General features: G+C 44.0%; 1 protein-coding gene across 1 annotated transcript in view; it reads left to right on the plus strand.

Moving 5' to 3' along the window:
* The window catches only part of LOC120052036 (protein unc-13 homolog A-like), an 82,951-nt gene extending 66,512 nt beyond the window's left edge, over positions 1-16,439 (plus strand). Inside the window, exons 26-34 of the mRNA XM_038998901.1 lie at positions 1-43; positions 225-310; positions 506-632; positions 872-968; positions 1,050-1,182; positions 11,213-11,269; positions 15,517-15,609; positions 15,790-15,949; positions 16,151-16,439. Of these exons, the coding sequence (XP_038854829.1) occupies positions 1-43; positions 225-310; positions 506-632; positions 872-968; positions 1,050-1,182; positions 11,213-11,269; positions 15,517-15,609; positions 15,790-15,949; positions 16,151-16,439 (1,085 nt within the window). The remainder of the gene's footprint in view (positions 44-224; positions 311-505; positions 633-871; positions 969-1,049; positions 1,183-11,212; positions 11,270-15,516; positions 15,610-15,789; positions 15,950-16,150) is intronic.
* The last annotated feature ends 1,661 nt before the right edge of the window (positions 16,440-18,100 follow it).

Consider the following 18,100-nt stretch of genomic DNA (forward strand, 5'->3'; position numbering starts at 1 on the left):
TCATAGAGGAAGACAAGAACTCCTACACACCCTGCCTAAACCAGTGAGTCTATCACTCTCTCTAACCATATCAGTCTGTTTCACTGTCACTCTCTCTCCCCCTGTCTCTCTTTCTCTGTCTCTCTTTCTCTGTCTCTCTCCCTCTGTCTCTCTCCCTCTGTCTCTCTCCACCTTTACATCCATATGTAACTCCGTATCTGTTTCTTACCATCTGCCACGCACAGGTTTCCTCAGGAGCTCAACGTGGGTCAAATCAGTGCTGAGGTGATGTGGAACCTGTTTGCTCAGGATATGAAGTACGCCATGGAGGGTGAGCACTGAATAATGTTGCACCTCACCACACTGTTGGTCTAGATCTGTCCTAGCAGTTGTCTTCTGTTTTTATGGGGCTGTTATAATGCATTTACAAGCAGATCTGGCACTCTCTCTTTTCTCTTTTCTCTCTCTCTCTCTTTTCTCTTTTCTCTCTCTTTTCCTCTCTCTCGATCTCTCGCTCAACTCTCAGAGCATGAGAAGAACCGGCTGTGTAAGAGTGCAGATTACATGAACTTGCACTTCAAGGTCAAGTGGCTGTACAACGAGTACTGCAGAGACCTGCCCTTCTTTAAGAGCCGTGTGCCTGAGTACCCGGCGTAAGTGCCACCTCTGCCATGATGACACACACTCACCTTAAAACACGCGCAGGCACATACCCACATACACACATGCACGCACTCACACACTACCTCCCTGGTACTATACAGCACAGCCCATAAGCAGTTCCAGATGGACTGCAGCGACAGGTTTTCTCTCAGACCCCAGAAGTAGTTTGAAATCAAAAGTTCCCGTGGGGTTGAATCAAATTAAACCACCCCCATGTGATGTCTCCTAGGTGGTTCGAGCCATTTGTCATCCAGTGGTTGGACGAGAATGAGGAAGTGTCTCGAGACTTCCTGCATGGTGCACTGGAGAGGGACAAAAAGGACGGGGTAAACTCTTCTCCTTATGTTCTCAAAATGAAAGTTGCATTGGTTGTTTTGGCAGAATGAAAGTAATCCCTTCCTTTGTAGCTCCTCACTAAACCTCCTAGTTATCAGGCAGACTTGTCCTCCTCCACGTCTCCAGCACTCATCAAAGACTTCCCTGAGACAATGGATGCCAAAGCACAGATGTTGCAGTGGAGACTCGAGCTCAAAGTAGAAAGTAGGGAGTTTAGAATATAAAGAGATGTTCTCAGAAAGTAGAGAGAGGCTGTGCAGACTCTTCTCCGGTAGGGAGATAAAGTCTGACTGTACCAGCCTGTGGATTAATGAGCTCTGTTCCCAACCAATGGGAGCTGCCCTTCCCTCATTACCCAGTAGCACCTGGGGGAGCCACCACACTCACCTCTGTCTGCCAATTAGAGGCAGACAGACAGACAGACAGACCCACCTGACCCGGCCGTCTGTCTGGACTGCTGTCTGGCTGCAAACAACCCTAGTGGTCCTCAGGACAACTATCATATCTATTTACTCTCTCAAAGCTCAGTGGTCCTGCAGGCCAGACCACCATAGACTGTGAATAAGGAACACCATAGACTGTGAATAAGGACCACCATAGACTGTGAATAAGGACCACCATAGACTGTGAATAAGGACCACCATAGACTGTGAATGAGGACCACCATAGACTGTAAATAAGGACCACCATAGACTGTAAATGATGACACCATAGACTGTGAATAAGGACCACCATAGACTGTAAATGATGACCACCATAGACTGTGGAATGATGACCACCATAGACTGTAAATGATGACCACCATAGACTGTAAATGATGACCACCATAGACTGTGAATGATGACACCATAGACTGTGAATAAGGACCACCATAGACTGTGAATAAGGACCACCATAGACTGTGAATAAGGACCCCATAGACTGTGAATAAGGACCACCATAGGACTATGAATAAGGACCCACCATAGACTGTGAATAAGGACCACCATAGACTGTGAATAAGGACCACCATAGACTGTGAATAAGGACCACCATAGACTGTGAATAAGGACCACCATAGACTGTAAATGATGACCACCATAGACTGTGAATAAGGACCACCATAGACTGTGAATAAGGACCACCATAGACTGTGAATAAGGACCACCATAGACTGTGAATAAGGACCACCATAGACTGTGAATAAGGACCACCATAGACTGTGAATGATGACCACCATAGACTGTGAATGATGACCACCATAGACTGTGAATGATGACCACCATAGACTGTGAATGATGACCACCATAGACTGGAAATGATGACCACCATAGACTGTGAATGATGACCACCATAGACTGTGAATAAGGACCACCATAGACTGTGAATAAGGACCACCATAGACTGTGAATGATGACCACCATAGACTGTGAATGATGACCACCATAGACTGTGAATGATGACCACCATAGACTGTAAATGATGACCACCATAGACTGTGAATGATGACCACCATAGACTGTGAATGATGACCACCATAGACTGTAAATGATGACCACCATAGACTGTGAATGATGACCACCATAGAATGTAAATGATGACCACCATAGACTGTGAATGATGACCACCATAGACTGTAAATGATGACCACCATAGACTGTAAATGATGACCACCATAGACTGTGAATGATGACCACCATAGACTGTAAATGATGACCACCATAGACTGTGAATGATGACCACCATAGACTGTGAATAAGGACCACCATAAACTGTGAATAAGGACCACCATAGACTGTGAATAAGGACCACCATAGACTGTGAATAAGGACCACCATAGACTGTAAATGATGACCACCATAGACTGTGAATGATGACCACCATAGACTGTAAATGATGACCACCATAGACTGTGAATGATGACCACCATAGACTGTGAATAAGGACCACCATAGACTGTGAATAAGGACCACCATAGACTGTGAATAAGGAACACCATAGACTGTGAATAAGGACCACCATAGACTGTGAATAAGGACCACCATAGACTGTGAATAAGGACCACCATAGACTGTGAATAAGGACCACCATAGACTGTGAATAAGGACCACCATAGACTGTAAATGATGACCACCATAGACTGTGAATAAGGACCACCATAGACTGTAAATGATGACCACCATAGACTGTGAATGATGACCACCATAGACTGTAAATGATGACCACCATAGACTGTAAATGATGACCACCATAGACTGTGAATGATGACCACCATAGACTGTGAATAAGGACCACCATAGACTGTGAATAAGGACCACCATAGACTGTGAATAAGGACCACCATAGACTGTGAATAAGGACCACCATAGACTATGAATAAGGACCACCATAGACTGTGAATAAGGACCACCATAGACTGTGAATAAGGACCACCATAGACTGTGAATAAGGACCACCATAGACTGTGAATAAGGACCACCATAGACTGTAAATGATGACCACCATAGACTGTGAATAAGGACCACCATAGACTGTGAATAAGGACCACCATAGACTGTGAATAAGGACCACCATAGACTGTGAATAAGGACCACCATAGACTGTGAATAAGGACCACCATAGACTGTGAATAAGGACCACCATAGACTGTGAATGATGACCACCATAGACTGTGAATGATGACCACCATAGAATGTGAATGATGACCACCATAGAATGTAAATGATGACCACCATAGACTGTAAATGATGACCACCATAGACTGTAAATGATGACCACCATAGACTGTGAATGATGACCACCATAGACTGTGAATGATGACCACCATAGACTGTGAATGATGACCACCATAGACTGTGAATGATGACCACCATAGACTGTGAATGATGACCACCATAGACTGTGAATGATGACCACCATAGACAGTGAATAAGGACCACCATAGACTGTGAATAAGGACCACCATAGAATGTAAATGATGACCACCATAGACTGTGAATAAGGACCACCATAGACTGTAAATGATGACCACCATAGAATGTAAATGATGACCACTATAGAATGTAAATGATGACCACCATAGACTGTGAATAAGGACCACCATAGACTGTGAATGATGACCACCATAGACGGTGAATGATGACCACCATAGACTGTAAATGATGACCACCATAGACTGTAAATGATGACCACCATAGACTGTAAATGATGACCACCATAGACTGTAAATGATGACCACCATAGACTGTAAATTATGACCACCATAGACTGTGAATGATGACCACCATAGACTGTAAATGATGACCACCATAGACTGTGAATGATGACCACCATATAATGTAAATGATGACCACCATAGAATGTAAATGATGACCACCATAGACTGTAAATGATGACCACCATAGAATGTAAATTATGACCACCATAGAATGTAAATGATGACCACCATAGACTGTGAATAAGGACCACCATAGACTGTAAATGATGACCACCATAGACTGTGAATGATGACCACCATAGACTGTAAATGATGACCACCATAGACTGTGAATAAGGAACACCATAGACTGTGAATAAGGACCATCATAGACTGTGAATAAGGACCACCATAGACTGTGAATAAGGACCACCATAGACTGTGAATAAGGACCACCATAGACTGTGAATAAGGACCACCATAGACTGTAAATGATGACCACCATAGACTGTGAATAAGGACCACCATAGACTGTAAATGATGACCACCATAGACTGTGAATGATGACCACCATAGACTGTAAATGATGACCACCATAGACTGTAAATGATGACCACCATAGACTGTGAATGATGACCACCATAGACTGTGAATAAGGACCACCATAGACTGTGAATAAGGACCACCATAGACTGTGAATAAGGACCACCATAGACTGTGAATAAGGACCACCATAGACTATGAATAAGGACCACCATAGACTGTGAATAAGGACCACCATAGACTGTGAATAAGGACCACCATAGACTGTGAATAAGGACCACCATAGACTGTGAATAAGGACCACCATAGACTGTAAATGATGACCACCATAGACTGTGAATAAGGACCACCATAGACTGTGAATAAGGACCACCATAGACTGTGAATAAGGACCACCATAGACTGTGAATAAGGACCACCATAGACTGTGAATAAGGACCACCATAGACTGTGAATAAGGACCACCATAGACTGTGAATGATGACCACCATAGACTGTGAATGATGACCACCATAGAATGTGAATGATGACCACCATAGAATGTAAATGATGACCACCATAGACTGTAAATGATGACCACCATAGAATGTAAATGATGACCACCATAGACTGTGAATGATGACCACCATAGACTGTGAATGATGACCACCATAGACTGTGAATGATGACCACCATAGACTGTGAATGATGACCACCATAGACTGTGAATGATGACCACCATAGACTGTGAATGATGACCACCATAGACAGTGAATAAGGACCACCATAGACTGTGAATAAGGACCACCATAGAATGTAAATGATGACCACCATAGACTGTGAATAAGGACCACCATAGACTGTAAATGATGACCACCATAGAATGTAAATGATGACCACTATAGAATGTAAATGATGACCACCATAGACTGTGAATAAGGACCACCATAGACTGTGAATGATGACCACCATAGACGGTGAATGATGACCACCATAGACTGTAAATGATGACCACCATAGACTGTAAATGATGACCACCATAGACTGTAAATGATGACCACCATAGACTGTAAATGATGACCACCATAGACTGTGAATGATGACCACCATAGACTGTAAATGATGACCACCATAGACTGTAAATGATGACCACCATAGACTGTGAATGATGACCACCATAGAATGTAAATGATGACCACCATAGAATGTAAATGATGACCACCATAGACTGTAAATGATGACCACCATAGAATGTAAATTATGACCACCATAGAATGTAAATGATGACCACCATAGACTGTGAATAAGGACCACCATAGACTGTAAATGATGACCACCATAGACTGTGAATGATGACCACCATAGACTGTGAATGATGACCACCATAGACTGTGAATGATGACCACCATAGACTGTGAATGATGACCACCATAGACTGTGAATGATGACCACCATAGACTGTGAATGATGACCACCATAGACTGTGAATAAGGACCACCATAGACTGTGAATGATGACCACCATAGACGGTGAATGATGACCACCATAGACTGTAAATGATGACCACCATAGACTGTAAATGATGACCACCATAGACTGTAAATGATGACCACCATAGACTGTAAATGATGACCACCATAGACTGTAAATGATGACCACCATAGACTGTAAATGATGACCACCATAGACTGTGAATGATGACCACCATAGACTGTAAATGATGACCACCATAGACTGTAAATGATGACCACCGTAGACTGTAAATGATGACCACCGTAGACTGTGAATGATGACCACCGTAGACTGTGAATGATGACCACCGTAGACTGTAAATGATGACCACCGTAGAATGTGAATGATGACCACCGTAGACTGTAAATGATGACCACCATAGACTGTAAATGATGACCACCATAGACTGTGAATGATGACCACCATAGACTGTAAATGATGACCACCATAGACTGTGAATAAGGACCACCATAGACTGTGAATGATGACCACCATAGACTGTAAATGATGACCACCATAGACTGTGAATAAGGACCACCATAGACTGTGAATGATGACCACCATAGACTGTGAATGATGACCACCATAGACTGTGAATGATGACCACCATAGACTGTGAATGATGACCACCATAGACTGTGAATAAGGACCACCATAGACTGTGAATAAGGACCACCATAGACTGTGAATGATGACCACCATAGACTGTGAATGATGACCACCATAGACGGTGAATAAGGACCACCATAGACTGTGAATGATGACCACCATAGACTGTGAATAAGGACCACCATAGACTGTGAATGATGACCACCATAGACGGTGAATAAGGACCACCATAGACTGTGAATGATGACCACCATAGACTGTGAATAAGGACCACCATAGACGGTGAATAAGGACCACCATAGACTGTGAATGATGACCACCATAGACTGTGAATAAGGACCACCATAGACTGTGAATAAGGACCACCATAGACTGTGAATAAGGACCACCATAGACTGTGAATGATGACCACCATAGACTGTGAATAAGGACCACCATAGACTGTGAATAAGGACCACCATAGACTGTGAATGATGACCACCATAGACTGTGAATGATGACCACCATAGACTGTGAATGATGACCACCATAGACTGTGAATGATGACCACCATAGACTGTGAATAAGGACCACCATAGACTGTGAATGATGACCACCATAGACTGTGAATGATGACCACCATAGACTGTGAATGATGACCACCATAGACTGTGAATGATGACCACCATAGACTGTGAATGATGACCACCATAGACTGTGAATGATGACCACCATAGACTGTGAATGTAAGGACCACCATAGACTGTGAATGATGACCACCATAGACTGTGAATGATGACCACCATAGACTGTGAATGATGACCACCATAGACTGTGAATAAGGACCACCATAGACTGTGAATGATGACCACCATAGACTGTGAATGATGACCACCATAGACTGTGAATGATGACCACCATAGACTGTGAATAAGGATCACCATAGACTGTGAATGATGACCACCATAGACTGTGAATGATGACCACCATAGACTGTGAATGATGACCACCATAGACTGTGAATGATGACCACCATAGACTGTGAATGATGACCACCATAGACTGTGAATAAGGACCACCATAGACTGTGAATGATGACCACCATAGACTGTGAATCATGACCACCATAGACTGTGAATGATGACCACCATAGACTGTGAATGATGACCACCATAGACTGTGAATAAGGACCACCATAGACTGTGAATGATGACCACCATAGACTGTGAATGATGACCACCATAGACTGTGAATAAGGACCACCATAGACTGTGAATGATGACCACCATAGACTGTGAATGATGACCACCATAGACTGTGAATGATGACCACCATAGACTGGAATGATGACCACCATAGACTGTGAATGATGACCACCATAGACTGTGAATGATGACCACCATAGACTGTGAATAAGGACCACCATAGACTGTGAATGATGACCACCATAGACTGTGAATGATGACCACCATAGACTGTGAATGATGACCACCATAGACTGTGAATGATGACCACCATAGACTGTGAATAAGGACCACCATAGACTGTGAATGATGACCACCATAGACTGTGAATGATGACCACCATAGACTGTGAATGATGACCACCATAGACTGTGAATGATGACCACCATAGACTGTGAATGATGACCACCATAGACTGTGAATGATGACCACCATAGACTGTGAATGTAAGGACCACCATAGACTGTGAATGATGACCACCATAGACTGTGAATGATGACCACCATAGACTGTGAATGATGACCACCATAGACTGTGAATAAGGACCACCATAGACTGTGAATGATGACCACCATAGACTGTGAATGATGACCACCATAGACTGTGAATGATGACCACCATAGACTGTGAATAAGGACCACCATAGACTGTGAATGATGACCACCATAGACTGTGAATGATGACCACCATAGACTGTGAATGATGACCACCATAGACTGTGAATGATGACCACCATAGACTGTGAATGATGACCACCATAGACTGTGAATAAGGACCACCATAGACTGTGAATGATGACCACCATAGACTGTGAATCATGACCACCATAGACTGTGAATGATGACCACCATAGACTGTGAATGATGACCACCATAGACTGTGAATAAGGACCACCATAGACTGTGAATGATGACCACCATAGACTGTGAATGATGACCACCATAGACTGTGAATAAGGACCACCATAGACTGTGAATGATGACCACCATAGACTGTGAATGATGACCACCATAGACTGTGAATGATGACCACCATAGACTGGAATGATGACCACCATAGACTGTGAATGATGACCACCATAGACTGTGAATGATGACCACCATAGACTGTGAATGATGACCACCATAGACTGTGAATGATGACCACCATAGACTGTGAATGATGACCACCATAGACTGTGAATGATGACCACCATAGACTGTGAATGATGACCACCATAGACTGTGAATAAGGACCACCATAGACTGTGAATGATGACCACCATAGACTGTGAATGATGACCACCATAGACTGTGAATGATGACCACCATAGACTGTGAATGATGACCACCATAGACTGTGAATGATGACCACCATAGACTGTGAATAAGGACCACCATAGACTGTGAATGATGACCACCATAGACTGTGAATGATGACCACCATAGACTGTGAATAAGGACCACCATAGACTGTGAATGATGACCACCATAGACTGTGAATGATGACCACCATAGACTGTGAATGATGACCACCATAGACTGTGAATAAGGACCACCATAGACTGTGAATGATGACCACCATAGACTGTGAATGATGACCACCATAGACTGTGAATGATGACCACCATAGACTGTGAATGATGACCACCATAGACTGTGAATGATGACCACCATAGACTGTGAATGATGACCACCATAGACTGTGTATGATGACCACCATAGACTGTGAATGATGACCACCATAGACTGTGAATGATGACCACCATAGACTGTGAATGATGATCACCATAGACTGTGAATAAGGACCACCATAGACTGTGAATGATGACCACCATAGACTGTGAATGATGACCACCATAGACTGTGAATGATGACCACCATAGACTGTGAATGATGACCACCATAGACTGTGAATAAGGACCACCATAGACTGTGAATGATGACCACCATAGACTGTGAATGATGACCACCATAGACTGTGAATGATGACCACCATAGACTGTGAATAAGGACCACCATAGACTGTGAATGATGACCACCATAGACTGTGAATGATGACCACCATAGACTGTGAATGATGACCACCATAGACTGTGAATGATGACCACCATAGACTGTGAATAAGGACCACCATAGACTGTGAATGATGACCACCATAGACTGTGAATGATGACCACCATAGACTGTGAATGATGACCACCATAGACTGTGAATGATGACCACCATAGACTGTGAATGATGACCACCATAGACTGTGAATAAGGACCACCATAGACTGTGAATGATGACCACCATAGACTGTGAATGATGACCACCATAGACTGTGAATGATGACCACCATAGACTGTGAATGATGACCACCATAGACTGTGAATGATGACCACCATAGACTGTGAATAAGGACCACCATAGACTGTGAATGATGACCACCATAGACTGTGAATGATGACCACCATAGACTGTGAATGATGACCACCATAGACTGGAAGGAGTTACACTGGACGACAATGATGTAACTTCACTAGACGAGCCTCCCGGGTGGCACAGTGGTCTAAGTTTTTGCATCGCAGTGCTAGCTGTGCCACTAGAGATTCTGGGTTCGAGTCCAGGCTCTGTCGCAGCCGGCCGTGACCGGGAGACCCATGGAGATGCGGACAATTGGACCAGCGTCGTCCGGGTCAGGGGAGGGTTTGGCCCGGCAGGGATGTCCTTGTCCCATCTCGCTCTAGTGACTCCTGTGGCGGGTCGGGCGCAGTGCATGCTGACACGGTCGCCAGGAGCACAGTGTTTCCTCTGACACATTGGTGCGGCAGGCTTCCGGGTTAAGTGGGCATTGTGTCAAGAAGCAGTGCGGCTTGGTTGGGTTGTGTTTCGGAGGACGCACAGCTCTCGACCTTCGCCTCTCCCGAGTCTGTACGGGAGTTGCAGCGATGAGACAAGACTGTAACTACCAATCGGATACCACAAAAAAGGGGAGAAAAAGGGGTAAAAATAAATACAATTAAAATGAAAACTTAATTAGACGTCACTGATAACAGGATAACATAAGTTCTATATCTGAATATATTTGACTCTCTTTTGACTCTCTTCTGACTCTCTTTTGACTCTCGTTTGACTCTCTTCTGACTCTCTGCACTCTTTCTATTTCTCCATGTCTCTTCTATTTTCTCTATCCTTCTTCTTCCTCCTCCTCGACCCCCTCTGTCCACTAGTTTTCGACGGGAAGGGGGTGAAGTTCACGGCTAGTGAGGATGTGTACCCAGAGAAGGGTATGTGGACACTAAGGGACTGAAAACAACAGGCATCCAAGACCCCAGACCTCCACACACATACGTATCCTCAGACTACCCTCCTGCCTGCTTAACCTTAACCTCATCCCAATACACACACACACACACACACACACACACACACACACACACACACACACACACACACACACACACACACACACACACACACACACACACACACACACACACACACACACACACACACACACACACACACACAAACACACACCGTCCCTCCAATGTGCAGAGTGGCCAGTCATCCCTCCTCAGGGCAGGTCCCTCCAGCAGTGACAGGAGGTGACAGTTCCCCCTCCCTTCTCCCCTTCGGCAAAACACAGAATCGTAAAATCAGCAGTGGTCCCTATGGTCAGGTGGCGCTCTCTTTGTCAGGGTACAGTACCAGTCAAAAGTTTGGACACACCTATTCATTCAGGAGTTTGTCTTTATTTTTACTACTTTGTACATTGTAAAGTAATAATGAAGATATCAAAACAATGAAATAACACATATGGAATCATGTAGTAACCAAAAAAGTGTGAAACAAATCAAAATATATTTTATATTTGAGATTCTTCAAAGTAGCCACCCTTTGCCTTGATGACAGCTTTGCACACTCTTGGCATTCTCCCAACCTGCTTCATGAGGATGCTTTTCCATCAGTCTTGAAGGAGTTCCCACATATGCTGAGTACTTGTTGGCTGCTTTCCCTTCACTCTGCGGTCCTACTCATCCCAAACCATCTCAATTGGGTTGATGCAGCACTCCATCACTCTCCTTGGTCAGATAGCCCTTACACAGCCTGGAAGTGTGTTTTGGGTCATTGTCCTGTTGAAAAACAAATGGTAGTCCCACTAAGTGCAAACCAGATGGGATGCCATATCGCTGCAGAATGCTGTGGTAGCATTCTAAATAAGAATGCCTTGAATTCGAACTAAATCACCGACAGTGTCACCAGCAAAGCACCCCCACACCATCACAACTCCTCCTCCATGCTTCACGATGGGAACCACACATGCAGAAATCATCCATTCACCTACTCTGCGTCTCACAAAGACACGGCGGTTGGGCTCATCAGACCAAAGGACAGATTTCCACCGGTCTAATGTCCATTGCTCGTGTTTCTTGGCCCAAGCACGTCTCTTCTTCTTATTGGTGTTCTTTAGTAGTGGTTTCTTTGCAGCAATTCGACCATAAAGGCTTGATTCACACAGTCTCCTCTGAACAGTTGATGTTGAAATGTGTCTGATTTAAAATCTGTGAAGCTTTTATTTGGGCTGGAATCTGAGGTGCAGTTAACTCTAATGAACTTATCCTCTGCAGCAGAGGTAACTCTGGGTCTTCCTTTCCTATGGCGGTCCACATGAGACAGTTTCATCATAGCGCTTGATGGGTTTTGCAACTGCACTTGAAAAAACTCAAAGTTCTTGACATTTTCTGGATTGACTGACCTTCATGTCTTAAAGTAATGATGGACTGTCGTTTTTCTTTGCTTATTTGAGCTGTTCTTGCCATAATATGGATTTGGTCTTTTACCAAATAGGGCTATCTTCTGTATACCAACCCTACCTTGTCACAACAGAACTGATTGGCTCAAATGCATTAAGAAGGAAAGAAATTCCACAGATTAACTTTTAACAAGGCACACCTGTTAATTGAAATGCATTCCAGGTGACTACCTAATGAAGCTGGTTGAGAGAATGCCAAGATTGTGCAAAGCTGTCATCAAGGCAAAGGGTGGCTACTTTGAAGAATCTCAAAAATAAAATATATTTTGATTTGTTTAACACTTTTTTGGTTACTACATGATTCCATATGTGTTATTTCATTGTTTTGATGTCTTCACTATTATTCTACAATGTAAAAATAAAGAAAAACCCTTGAATGAGTGTGTGGGTCCACACTTTGGACTGGTAGTGTATATTAGAGCTGAGGGACTTGCTGAGGGTCTGATTTCACGTCTCCTCCTCCTCAGAGATTTAGACACACACAGCTCTCCAATAAAGAAGCCCTCTAATTTGTACTGTATTGTGCAGCTGTTTAATTATAACCAGTTTAGCTTGCTTTTATTCCAAATAAAAAAGTTTTGTGCTGCACCCACTGACAGTCCCATCATGCCCCTGGACAGAACTCCTACAGAACTCAACGACACACCAACGTTTTTCAGTCACCACTGATTAAGACATAAATCATTACAAACTCACATTTTAGGGAAAGAAAGTCAGTCAACCGACCTACCTACAATTCCCACCATCATCTCTCCTCCCTCCCAGACAAACGATGTCCGTGCCTGACTGGAGCCCGCTACAGGGCCCTGCATGTATCCCCCTAACGCTCACCACCCCCCAGGCCTATCAGCATGGAACAAAGGACCCCTAGCCCTAGAGCCCAAACCCAGGCCCAAGGCTATCCTGTGTTGTGTGGAGAGGTACACACATTCCCTGGTCAAGTGCAGTTCAAATCCTGTTGGCTTTCTGGGCAAAATTCCTCTTGTCGTCGCAAGATAACGAGCACTCTATAGACATTTTTATTTCATTTATTTATTTCACCTTTATTTAACCAGGTAGGCCAGTTGAGAACAAGTTCTCATTTACAACTGTGACCTGGCCAAGATAAAGCAAAGCAGTGCGACAAAATCAAACAACACAGAGTTGCACATACACAAACGTACAGTCAATTACACAACAGAACAAATATATGCACAGTGTGTGCAAATGTAGAAGAGTAGGGAGATAAGCCAATAAATAGGCCATAGAGGCGAAATAATTACAATTTAGCATTAACACTGGTGATAGATGTGCAGATGATGATGTGCAAGTAGAGATACTGTAGTGCAAAAGAGCAAGAGGGTAAGTAATAATATGGGGGTGAGGTAGTTGGGTGTGCTATTTACAGATTGGCTGTGTACAGGTACAGTGATCGGTAAGCTGCTCTGACAGCTGATGCTTAAAGTTAGAGAGGGAGATATAAGACTCCAGCTTCAGTGATTTTTGCAATTTGTTCCAGTCATTGGCAGCAGAGAGCTGGAAGGAAAGGCGGCCAAAGTAAGTGTTGGCTTTCGGGGTGACCAGTGAAATATACCTGCTGATGCGCGTGCTATGCGGGTGTTCCTATGGTGACCAGTGAGCTGAGATAAGGCGGGGCATTACCTAGCATAGACTTATAGGTGACCTGGAGCCAGTGGGTTTGGCGACGAATATGTAGTGAGGGCCAGCCAACGAGAGCGTACAGGTCGCAGTGGTGGGTAGTATATGGGGTTTTAGTAACAAAACGGATGGCACTGTGATAGACTACTTCCAATTTGCGGAGTAGAGTGTTGGAGGCAATTTTGTAAATGACATTGCCGAAGTCAAGGATCGGTAGGATAGTCAGTTTTACGAGGGTATGTTTGGCAGCATAAGTGAAGGAGGCTTTGTTGCGAAATAGGAAGCCGATTCTAGATGTAATTTTGGATTGGAGATGCTTAATGTGAGTCTGGAAGAAGAGTTTACAGTCTAACCAGACACCTAGGTATTTGTAGTTGTCCACATATTCTAAGTCAGAACCAATCCAGAGTAGACATGTATGCACCCTGCCTCAGTATAAATGTGACTGGGCTGCTGGACTGCTCCCACAGCAAGGTCCCTCTAGTTGCCATGCTTGCTCTGTGTAAAGGGTTCAGCAAGGAATGGGTTTGTCCATCTGACTGGATCCATCTCAGCATGTTACTTGCCTACTCTGCTCTGCCCAGCAGCAGTAGAGGAGGACTGTGATAACCCTCTCCTCTCTCACTACCAGTCTCCTCTGACCTGTCTCCCACTGCCATCACCGCTGCATCCTAACTGAAAGGCTCCTACCCCCTGGGGCCAGTCACAGGGCAGCTATGAGTGGTTACATTAAATTATCCGAAGAACTTTAATAACATCATATGCTTCTCATATTTAGTTTGCCTGGAACTGTTAACTGAAAAGTTCTTTACAACCCCAAACCACTTATAGCTGCATTCTCTGATTGTCCCCTCATACAAGCCTACTTCTCTCAAGCCCAATGAAATATGTTTTTTTCCCCACCCTCAGACACAGTTACATCTGCCAGACTTAAGCATACAGCCTATCATGACTGTATTGTACAGAGGGAGTATGGGCTGAAGGGAAGATATTCTGGCTATAGTGTTGCCCTGCCTGCAGCAGTGAAAGAGGCCCCACTCTGGGCCACAAAGGAGTGACTTGTGCCCCTGTCCCTGTCAGGCTCTGGTGTGGACGACGCCGTGGGAGAGGTGTCTATCCACGTGGAGATCTTCACCCACCCCAACACTGGAGAGCACAAGGTCACCGTCAAAGGTCAGTGTCCAGTCAATTCGGTCAGATATTTCATTTTACCATGTCTTAAAAATTGTTGTCAGAAGGTTACTCATACCACAGAAAATGTCTGTTTGGCTTTGTTGGACGGGGTGTGTTAAAACCTTGTTGATAAATTACCTCCCGTATCTATTTATTTTGTCCTCTCCCTCTCTGTCTCAGTGGTGGCAGCCAATGACCTGAGATGGCAGACCACGGGGGTGTTCCGTCCCTTCGTGGAGATCTACATCATTGGTCCTCATCTAGCTGACAAGAAGAGGAAGTACGCCACCAAGTCCAAGAACAACAGCTACGCCCCCAAATACAACGAAACGTTCACATAGTGAGTACTACAGTCTGGCCTCAGTGGTACAAAGCGTCTGCCGATTTTGGTGGCATCATATTGGAAGTGACCATGTTGAATATGGAAGAGGGAATCCTGTCAGTTTTTCATCTATTTACCTGATCACACTTCTACATTCCAAAGTGGTGGAATCAGTGTCATTGACTCTAAGCTGTGTGTCTCTGTCTTCTCTCCTTGCAGCGCCCTCAGTAACGAGGTGGGCACAGAGTGTTACGAGCTGCAGGTGTGTGTGAAGGACTACTGCTTCGCCCGGGAGGACCGTACCGTGGGCATAGCCGTAATGCAGTTGAAGGACATGTCCTCTAGGGGCAGCGTAGCGTGCTGGCTCCCCCTGGGAAAGAGGGTCCACATGGACGAGACGGGCCTCACCGTCCTCCGCATCCTGTCCCAGCGCAACAACGACGACGTGGCAAAGGAGTTCGTCAAGCTCAAGTCAGATCAGCGCTCTCCCGAGGAGGGCCGAGGATGAGAAGTCTTTATTCGCTCAGCGCCATCTACAGGCTAGGAAGTCTTTATGCGGACTGACTGCAAGCCAAACCACTGCCCTGATTTTCAAGTGTTGGTGAAGCGCATAGAAACAGTTCTTTACTATAGTACTGTTCATGCATCTTATTGAAGAGGACTTGTGATACCATCTACAGGCATTGCCCTGGTTGTCTTGAAAGCACCGATATCTTTATTATGAATATAATGAATCGTCTAATTTTGCATACATATATTCATAAACACAACAAACTCACAAAACAGACCAACTTACTACAACACATACACACAAAGAGAGTTTAAAGGGATAGTTCGGGATTTGATCTACTTCCCCATAGTCAGATGAACTCGTGGATACCATTTGTATGTCTCTGTGTCCAGTATGAAGGCAACTAGAGGTAGTTTTGCGAGCCAATGCTAAATAGCTTAGCAAAAAGACTTGAATTCCTCGGGTGGAACTAGTCGAGGAGACAGCGCGAAGAGTTCAGGTCTTTGTGCTAACCTAGCACTAACACTAGTTAGAAGTGGCTTACGAAATTACCTCTAACTTCCTTCATACGGGACGCAGAGACATAATGGTGTCCGCTAGTTCATCTGACTCTTACGAAGTAGATAAAGGGCTGCATTGCCAAAATCCTGAACTATCCCTTTAAGTCATAGAGTATATTGTCTTCTTTATCTGTCCCTCTCTCCATTTCTCATAGCATGGGCCATGTCTATTTGTGCTCTTCCAATCACACATTTGAACTAGAATCTGCCAATCTTGACCAATTCCATGCATAGGTATCTAAATGGTCCTGGAGATCAAGATCTTAGAAAGATGTTGAAAGTCTTGACCTCTCGTCTATTACTGTATATAACCTGCACTTTCACTTCCTTTATCTGGACTAGACTAGTGCCAATGGATCAATCAATAACGTTATGTCAAGTCAAGCCCCGAGCACAATTTAACAGGACCAACTGTGTACAGCAGACCATCAGGCTTTTAGGCCTCATCCATTCCAAAGAGTAAGGTTTACACAGACTGGTTTATGATAGTGTTTCTATGAGTTTTGAACCTTTTTTAATTCCCCTGTGGAGTTTTCTATAGGAGAGCAGGCTGGACTAAATATAGATTGAAATGTTTATATATATTATATAGAGAGATATTATCGGTCAATTTATGATATATTTAAAGACTATATGAAGACTTTGAACTTGAAAGCGTGTCCCTGTCTGTGTCGGTGTTTATAAGTCTGTTTGTCTACCCTGTTACAGAGCGCACTGCCTGAAACCTTCAAATGCCTTGTCCTGTCAAACCTGTTGTCTGTCTTCAGTACAAAGTGAGAGCAACCTGATGAAGACAAGCCTCGGAGCACTGTGATTCATCAGTGTGTGTGTGTTTGAGAGAAAGAAATGAGTGAGTGTGTGTATATACTGTTTATGTGTGTCATAATATTACACCAGTGACATAATGTAGACACCAGTGTTCCCTGCTTGTGTAAATGTGTTAATCACAGAAAGCCATTGAGAGGAGAGAACACAATACAGTAGAAGAATGCATATTCTATAGTATATTTTGTTTCTTTGAGAATTTCCTAAGTGTCTTTGACTTCGGGGAATGAAAGTAAAACATTTTTGAGAAGGTTTATTGCTCGTTTGATGGGA

This window comes from Salvelinus namaycush, chromosome 8 (assembly GCF_016432855.1).
Source record: "Salvelinus namaycush isolate Seneca chromosome 8, SaNama_1.0, whole genome shotgun sequence".
In the NCBI taxonomy this organism is placed as follows: Eukaryota; Metazoa; Chordata; class Actinopteri; order Salmoniformes; family Salmonidae; genus Salvelinus; species Salvelinus namaycush.